The following is a 9,660-nucleotide window of genomic DNA, read 5'->3' as shown; positions in this document are numbered from 1 at the left end:
AGGTCCTTATCAAGTGCTGTTAATTAGCAACTTGGTAGTGAAAGTGGAAATTAAAAGTAAATAGATACACACCAGCCACTGTAAGCGAATTGAAGTGGTACCTAATGAGGACAAGTCCTGTGGTTAATGTGCTAGTAACCTGACTCATTGATGGGCTACAGTGAGCAACTCATTAACCAGCGAGAAGACTTTCAAAAGAGTTGATAACTATTGGACATCATGAAATTTATTATCATATCATGTGTTATATTTAGGCCAATTTTCTCTCTCATAATGTCCCAAATGAGATGACTCATAATGTGTGCTTGTGAGTATTACATGAATTTGCTGGTGTTGTTAATACCCCTAACTGTTGGCTATGCCAATATCTTCCACACACTTCAAAATATTTACCAATACTAGGCATTTCTGCCACTCCAGAAGAAACACGCACCCTCTTCTTTAAGCAAGATTCATTATCATGATGGAACAAGAGCAATATTGACATATGTCCAGGATTCATTATTCTCAGAGACATAAATATGCAATGATTGTGCGTCCCACATACCACCTTGAACTAGAAAATTTTAGTAAATATAATTAGCATGATTCAGGGAGCATATCGTATCTGACCCTACTCGTATTTTATTCTGAGATACCATGTGTCCACCATAAAAACTACTCAGGTTGGAGGAACAACACCTTATATTCCGTCTGGGTAACCTCCAACCTGATGGCATGAATATTGACTTCTCTAACTTCCAGTTAATGCCCCACCTCCCCTTCGTACCCCATCCCTTATTTATTATTATTTTTTTCTCTCTCTTTTTTCTCCCTCTGTCCCTCTTACTATAACTCCTTGCCCATCCTCTGGGTTCCCCTTCCCCTTTCTTTCTCCCTAGGCCTCCTGTCCCATGATCCTCTCATATCCCTTTTGCCAATCAACTGTCCAGCTCTTGGCTCCATCCCTCTCCCTCCTGTCTTCTCCTATCATTTTGGATCTCCCCCTCCCCCTCCCACTTTCAAATCTCTTACTATCTTTTTTTTCAGTTAGTCCTGATGAAGGGTCTCGGCCTGAAACGTCGACTGTATCTCTTCCTATCGATGCTGCCTGGCCTGCTGCATTCACCAGCATTTTTTATGTGTGTTGCATAAAAACGACCTTTTGCTTGAGTTCAGAAGGGACCATTCCAGTAGGGCATAGTTTATGCAGTTACACTTTACATTGTCCTAAATGGGGTAATGACTCTGGAATTTTCAAAGAGAATATCCATCAGAAAAATATAGTTCAACAAGGTTCTTGTCAAGCAAAAAAAAAGGTCTAATTTCATGGAATAATACAAAAGGAGCTTATATATGAAAAGGAGGTTATATCTCCCTGAAATTACTCAATTTTATGAGTCATATTTGTCCTGATTATCATTTACATCTTTTTTACTTTTATAAGGGAGATCATTAATAGAGCATTTCAGAAGCCTGTAAGTATGCTTACTTACAAGGACAACACACCTAACAATGACGTAATCCATATGAATACCCTTTAATATTTCCATAACAGGTGGATTTTTGACTACTTTTATACTTCATGTAGGTACCACATGCTTTCCTGCCTCTGAATTTTTCTAAATGATTCTAAATATGTGATTTAGAATCAACGGGAGGACTGCTGGATTAGACTGTATAATTGTTACTTTCCTTGTAGTTTAACTTTCTTATGCTTGCTTGTATTTTTATAGGTACTTCTGTATATGCAATTGTTCAGCGTGTATCCTTGTGGTTACAGTTCCTCTCTATCTTTCTAGAAGCTTCTTAGTCTCATTTGCTGGTATCACATTACTTGAATGGGAGCCAACTTATTGGTTGATTCAGTAATGGAACTGAATGGAATTTATTGCTATTTAGCAAATTGGTATAGGAAGGCCAGACCACATTGGATTGGCCCCTTTTCCTTCTTCGCCATTTTTTTCACTACTAGGCTCTGCTTTTCACACTCCCTTTTCCTAATTCCTTGAGAACTTAATAAAAACAACAGTAAGCAACACTTGCTGACCCAAAGAACCTTGGATCAAAAACATCCGAATCCAACATGCTGCTGTTTATTGATTACAGCTCAGCATTCAACACCATCATCTCATCAGTACTAATCACCAAGCTTCAAAGCCTGGGCCCCTGTATCTCCCTCTGCTACTAGATCCTTGACTTCTTCATTGGCAGATCAGAGTCAGTGTAGATTGGTAATAATCTCTCTTCCTCGCTGACAATTAAAACATGCACATCTGAAAGATACATGCTTGTCCCACTGCTCCACTCTCTACACTACTCATGATTGTGAGGCTAGACACAACTCAAATGCCATCTGTAAATTCACTGATACCACTGTTATTGGCAGAATCTCATTTGGTGGTAAGGAGGCATATTAAAGCAAGATAGATCAGCTGGTTGAGTGGTGTCATAGCAGCTAGTTTCTACTCAACACCAGCAAGACCAAGGAATTGATTGTGGACCAGGACTGGTAAATTGGGAGAACACACACCGGTCTTCATTGAAGAGTCAGCAAAGGAAATGGTGAGCTGCTTCCACTTCCTGGGCATCAATATCTCAGAGGATCTATCCTTGGCCTAATATATTAATGAAATCATGAAGAAGGCATGTCAGCAGCTACACTTCATTAGGAGTTTGATATTCATTATGTCACCAAAGACTAGATGTCTTGATGTATGTCTGGATGTATGGTGGAGAGCATTCTGACTGGTTGCATTACAGCCTGGTAAGGAGGCTCCAGCACAGGATCGAAAGAGGCTCCTGAGAGTTGCAGAATCAGCCGGTTCCATCATGGGCACAAGCCTTCCCACCAGTGAGGGCATCTTCAAAAGGTACTGCACTGCCGTAAGGTGGTATCCATCGTTAAGATCTCTCACTACCTGGGACATGTCCACTTCTCAGTTACAGGAGCCTAAGAGCCACACTCAATATTTAGGAACAGCTTCTTCCCCTTTGCCATCAGATTTCTAAATGGTCCATGAAGGTGTTTTTCATCTTAAATGTGTTTCTGGAACTGTTAGAGCCCACAATTTACAGCTTGGAGATCGTTCGAGTGATCCAGCACTTTTCTGTCTCTGAGAAGATTCCGGGAAGCGAGCACGTACTCGGATGACCTTGATGCAAAGAAAGTTCGAGACAATGTTTGACTCCGTTTCACCGATTAAAGCGTCCGTTAATCGCTGATTAAAGTGTCGAGGAAGATTGAGACATCCAGGCCAATGCGGAAGGTTCAGCGCCGGCTGACTGCATGCCTTTTGATTGCCGTCAGAGGAGGACTCTGTGAGCGGCCTATCACTATGGCAGGTGAGTAGACCTCTGCTTTTGTGTGGTGTCTCTCTCGATGATGGAGGAGGATGTTACTGTGGTTCTGCGTTGATAAACTGTGGAGTTCTCCAGCCTTGTGTTTTTCGCCGGTTCCTTTCCATTTTGTTGTGCAGAGGAGGGGTTTGGGTGTCAATGTTCTTGTTGTATTCTTAGTTTTTTTGTGTAGGGGAGGAGGGTTTGGGTTCAATGCTCTTGTCTCATTTTGTGCAGGGGAGGGTTTTTGGAGTTGATGATCGCTTATCCTTTTTTGTGCGGGCGGGGTGGTGGTTTAATATTTCTCTCAGAAATTACTTTTATGTTCTTTGTTTCATGGCTATCTGGAGAAGATGAATCTCCGAGTTGTATATGGATATATTGATAATAAATAATCCTTTGAATCTTTTGAAGACTAGTTTAATAATCCTCTTTCTGCACCTTTTATTTATTAATGTAATTATAGTAATGTTTTTGTGTCTTGTACTGTACTGCTGCCAGGAAACTACAAATTTCATGACATTTGTCAGTGATAAGAAATCTGATTCTGATTCTAATCCCTGACACTTCAACTTTAACATCATCTTCTCTCTGTAATCTCTGATCCTAAAATTTGCTTTGCCAGTTTCCTGGCCCATTCTCATTGTTGCATTGCTATACAGAGGATCATACAGCAAGAAGGGGCCCTCTCCACCCACCTCATTATGATGGCTCATTTGTGTGCATTAGGCCCGTTCACCCCTACACCTTTCCTATGTAAGTATTTCTCCAAATGCCTATTTAATGTTGTACTTGTGACTGTCTTAATCATCTCCTCTGACTGTTCATTCCAGCTAAATACCCATCCTCTGATCTAATTTAAATTTCTGCCCACTCACCTTAAACTGGTGTCCTGTATTTTAGACAATAAACACAAAATGCTGGAGGAACTCCGCAGATCAGGCCGCATCTATTGGAGGGAAATGAACATTCAATATTTTGGGCAGAGACCCTTCATCAGGACTCTTTCGATTTCCAGACTTCTTTGCTATTTATGCACCAAATAACTTTATAAACCTCCATAAGGTCGGCCACACTTCAGTCTCCAAAGTTTCACTGAGAACACACCCTGCATAATCAGTCTCTCTTTATAACTACAGTTGTCCATTCCAGGCAACATCCTAGTGAATCTCTTCTGTATTTTATATTGCTACCACGTCTTCACTAGTATTGCAAGCAGAACTGTACGCAAGTGCTGTTGAACCAATGTTCTGTGCAACTGCAATATAATGTTCAAACTCATTCTGCATGTCTCAGCCTAAGCAGGCAAGCACACTAAGTGCCCTTTTCACTACCTATGCATCTATGCACCACTTTCAGGAGATGACACATTGCACCCAAGGTCTATCTGTACATTGATGCCCCTAATGTTCCTATCATTTATCTACATGTTCTACAGAATTTGACCTCCCAAAATGTTTTCAAACTTAAAATTCCATCCAGCTCTCCAACTGATCCATATGTTCCAGTATACTTGGGTAAACAAGAGAAAAATCTGCATATGTTGGAAATCCATACAACACAGATAAAATGCTGGAGGAACTCGGTATTTTGTGTATCTTTAGACATACTTCTTTGCTATTCACAACTCTAGCTACTTTATGCTGTTGTGAGAGTTTTCAATGTAAACAGCTCGCTTGCCAGATTGATGACTTCGCTTTTTCAGGACAGCAGGGCCCCCCTAAACCGACACTTCCCGGTCAGGAAGACTACGGCACCGCACAGTGGTCGCTGCATTTTTGTGTGCAATTTTTACCCAGCCCAGCTGCAAATCCACGCCTTTTCCCCCCCCTGGACGGTTTGCTTTTTTGAGTCTTGTAGCAGTGCTGGTGGAAGATAATCAGGTCTCTTCGTAACCGCAACCGAAACCACGCGCCATTACACTACAGAACTTCTCCTTCCGGCGGCAACACAAAGGCAACAACTTTCTCACGCCGGCACCGTCTCCACCAATAGCAGTTCGCCATCCCTTCCCGGTAACCAATAGACGTGAACCATGCGTTGACACGGGCCGGGGGGCGGATCCGACTCCGAAGCAGCTGATTGTGATTGGGTGTTCCCCGGCGAGGCTGCCGGGTGGATAAGGCGGAGGAATGAAGAGTGGAGTGCAGGCTGGAGAGGGGGACGTACAGCCATGTCTGCGGCCGCGCTCCTAATCCGGTCCTGGCGCGGGGTGAGCGGCTGCTGGGCCCCCGGAGCCGGTAAGTGGCACAGAGATCGGTGGCGGTGACCGACATCTGACTGTCAGAAGACGGAGCTATATCGGAGTCTCGGCCCGGGTCCTAGTCTTTTAGCCCATGATGTCTGTGGGGCGGCTTCTACTTGCTTACCAAGTTAGTGGTCCTCTTCAGACTCCTGTAAAATATCGTCAGGGCTTTCTTTTCCATCAAACTTTTCAGCATTTATCTCTAGATCCCGATACTGGTTTTGTTTTCATGGTAGTGCCAACCCTTTTAACTAATGAAATTAAATCTATTTCTTAATTTCTTCCCGTTATCACTTTTTGCCCTTCTCAAATACGGAATCTTGCATTTACTTAGGTTGAATTACATTTGTGCTTATTTAACCAGTCCATTGATATTTTAATGGTGACTAACTGGTAATCTCGCTGCCAGTTTTGATATCATCACATCGTTCTTAAAAGTACTTAAGTTTAAACAATCAGTAACAAGGGATTTGGTATCGGCCACTGCAGATATCCAACTGATCATCGAAACCCCTCTGGCTAATTATTCCTTACGTTCTCCTCAGTTTTAGTCGCGGATCTCATGGGCTTTTCTATTTCAGATCTAAGTTTTTTGTACATGCCACCTTGGCTGAACAGAGGAGCATTTTTAGTAAAAGACTAGGACAACTGCGCTGCTCCCAAGATTGCTACATGAGGCCATTCTTACCCTCAAATCAGGCTCTATAATGAGTCAACCTGTTTAATGGGGAAGTGATGACCCCTCCCTGTTCGACTGTTTGAGGTGATTTTTAAAAAATTCTTTCTTGCTTCTCTTCTAATAGTTGTATATCTGTGCACTGGTAATGCTACTGTGACACTGTAATTTACTTTGGGATCAATAAAGCATTGATATGCAAAATGCAGACAGAGCACATGAAGTCCTGATGAAGGCTCTCGGTCTAAAATGTTGACAGTTTGCTATTTTCCACAGCCTACTGAGTTCTCCAGCATTTTGTGTGTGTTGCTTTGGATTTCCAGTATCCACAGAGTTTCTCATGTTCGTGACTTACATTACGTGTGTTCAGCTTGTTGATTCTTGATACCTTGTCAGAAAGATTGGGCAGGTGAACTTCCTGAACAAATCCATGCTGTTCCTTTCAAAATGCTGATTTATGCTGTCAGTTATATTTTTTTCAGTAATTTATCTCTCAATAGTGTTGGGTTGATGGGTCTTTAGTTACCTTTTATGAATAATAGTGTCACGTCAACAATCTTTTAGTCTTCCAGTAGAAAGAGCCTGCACGGTTAGCTTCCTTTTTAAGAGCCTTGGAAGTGGTTGTTGTGGCTGTGTAGAGTCTGCTAATTAGATTACCATTGATTGTTCTACAAAGAAGCATCGTTTTTTTATTTTGGGCAGAAAAAAGCTCCCTGCAGTTTATTCTGACAATTTTACGGGGATAGAATATGTTCATTTAGTTTATGTTTTTTTGCCAAGGTCATTAATGCATTTCCAGCATTGTTTTGGATACTGGTGGAACAACTTTCAGTTTTAATCTTGATGCTTGATCACTTACAAATTTCACGTCATGTGCTGGTGATAATAAACCTGATTCTGTATGTAACATATACAAGAAATATTGTTGCTTTTGCCAATGAATCACCAACTCTGAATTGGTTCAGTTATGAAGATGGATGGATAGATGGATAGTTTGGTTGGCAGCTTGTGGGAGAAGAAAAACTCTGATCTGAAACCTTCGCTGCCTTTTGGCTATACGCACTCGTGGAGAAGGCTTCGGGAGTAAACCCTGAGGGGAAAAAATCCAGAGCTGAAGTCCCTAAGGCAGTCCTACATTCAGTTCGATGCTGACTGGCAACTCCTGCGATGCTGCTGGTACCAAACTGTATCGGTCTCTACTGTTCCTTTGGGTTCATCAGATGCATGGTGAGGGGGACCTTACTATGTGGGCAACAGCTTGCTCTCCCTATCATACTGCCCAGGCTTGTGTATCTAGACAGCTAAGACACAACATCCTTGGTCAGCTCTGACTGACGGAGGCCCTCAGATCGAAACTTTATTGATCCCAAAGTAAATTATGGTGTCACAGTAGAATTACCAGTGCACAGATATACAACTATTAGAAGAGAAGTAAGAGAATAAAAAAAAATTACCTCAAACAGGAGGGGTCATCACTTCCCCAGCTATTGGTTGACTCATTATGGAGCCTGATGGCTGAGGGTAAGAATGACCTCGTAGCGCTCTTGGAAGCAGCACAGTTGTCGTAGTCTTTTACTAAAAATGCTCCTCTGTTCAGCCAAGGTGGCATGCAGAGGGTGAGAAACATTGCCCAGAATGGCCAGGATTTTCTGTAGGGTGCTATGTTCTACAACAGCTTCCTGTCTGTCCAGTTTGACTCCTATAATGAAGCCAGCCTTTCTAATTAGTTTATTGAGCCTATTGGCATCACTGTTGTTGATGCCATTGCCCCAGCACACCACCGCATAGAAGATTATACTGGTGACAACAAGTGGTAGAACATGTGCAGGAGAACCCTGCATACTCCAAAGGACCTCAGTCTTCTCGGTTGTAAGCTTTAATATAATAGGGGTAATAATGAGTTTAATAAAGTGAAATATTTGTAAATCTTGCGGTGTAAAATTACCTGCTTACTATAATTTTTAGGACTTTACATATACTTCAAATTGATTGCTTTTTGAATAGTTCAGGTTGTGTCATAATTATCACCAGTAAGATTTTGATTCATTTTAACCTGTGGCACAATGCACGGTAGCATAGTGGTTCACACAACGCTTTACAGTGCACACGACCTGGGATCAATTCATGTAGTTGGAGGGCGTACTCTGTGCTGTATCTCAATAAATAAATAATTTTTATCTCTTCTCTTTAGGGATACGAAGACTTTCCTCAATTGCAGATCCAGAGATCAAAGTTTGTGTTATTGGTAGTGGCCCAGCAGGTTTCTACACTGCACAGCATTTACTGAAGGTAATATAGCAAAGGCAAGTCCATTGTGATAAGTAGATTTGCCACTTTTATGAAAAACATCTTTGCCTGAGGATTTTATACTGCTAACAAGCTTCTTTAATCTCTTGAGCATAATAGTTAAAAGAGAAATTACTACCTTCAAAAACTCCTTGTTTTGCATTTTGCTAATGACTACTATACAACGTATTCACCTTGCGTTATACTAAATACAGAATTGTCCTCTTAACATGTTTCTGAGGCTGGGGATCAGTTGAAAGGTTTTAACCTAATGACTGGATTCTTTTATATCGAAAGAAAAACCTACAGATACTTTATACTTTATTGTCGCCAAACAATTGATACTAGAATGTACAATTGTCATAACGATATTTGATTTTGCGCTTCCCGCTCCCTGAATTACAAATCGATAGTAAATATTAAAAATTTAAATTATAAAATCATAAATAGAAAATAGAAAAATGGAAAGTAAGGTAGTGCAAAAAAAAAACCCAGAGGCAGGTCCGGATATACTGGAAATCTGAAACAAAACCAGAGAACGGTCAAGGAGCATTGGTAAGGGAGGAAATACTTTGATTCAAGTAGCCATCACAACTCAGATAGAGCAACTGTGGCTTGAGTTTTGTAAGAACGTACGTGACAGGTTCAAGCCCAAATTTCATGTTAACAGTAACTTTAAAACTCAACATAAGAGACTAAGGAATAATTAAACAAAGGCACAGCCAAATCCACAGAGGGAGAGAAAGAAATAAAGTTGCTCAAAGTAGTTAAGTTCAGTATTGAAGTCCTGGTAACTGGATACGGGAGATGAGGGGTTGTGGATGAATTTAGGAGGTTGAGAACTTTCATTGATAACATTTTGTGGGGTAGACACATTATATGAGACTAAAAGACATAGAAGCAGTAGAAGACCATTCAGCCCATCAAATCTGCACTGACATTCAATCATGTCTGATTCCCCTCAACCTCATTCTCTTGTCTTCTCTCTAACATTTGCCACTCATACTCATCATTAACCTCCATTTAAAATGGTATCAAAATACCTCAGCCTAATGCTCAGGAATACCAGGAAGACTTACGAATTGACAATCTGGGCAAATTGACATTTAGCACCTTTAAATCTGATAGTGTCTGA

The 9,660-nt window shown here is 41.1% G+C and overlaps 1 protein-coding gene across 2 annotated transcripts in view; it reads left to right on the top strand.

Annotated features, from left to right (window-relative positions):
- Nucleotides 1-5,411: 5,411 nt before the first annotated feature.
- Nucleotides 5,412-9,660, top strand: part of fdxr (ferredoxin reductase) — a 49,569-nt gene continuing 45,320 nt past the window's right edge. For both annotated transcript variants that reach the window (XM_063074205.1, XM_063074204.1), the window contains exons 1-2: nucleotides 5,412-5,558; nucleotides 8,431-8,528. In XM_063074205.1, the coding sequence (XP_062930275.1) occupies nucleotides 5,492-5,558; nucleotides 8,431-8,528 (165 nt within the window). In that variant the 5' untranslated portion in view covers nucleotides 5,412-5,491. The remainder of the gene's footprint in view (nucleotides 5,559-8,430; nucleotides 8,529-9,660) is intronic.

This window comes from Mobula hypostoma, chromosome 22, assembly GCF_963921235.1.
Source record: "Mobula hypostoma chromosome 22, sMobHyp1.1, whole genome shotgun sequence".
NCBI lineage: Eukaryota > Metazoa > Chordata > Chondrichthyes > Myliobatiformes > Myliobatidae > Mobula > Mobula hypostoma.
The sequence above is the reverse complement of the archived record's forward strand: the minus strand, read 5'-3'. Positions and strand labels throughout refer to the sequence as shown.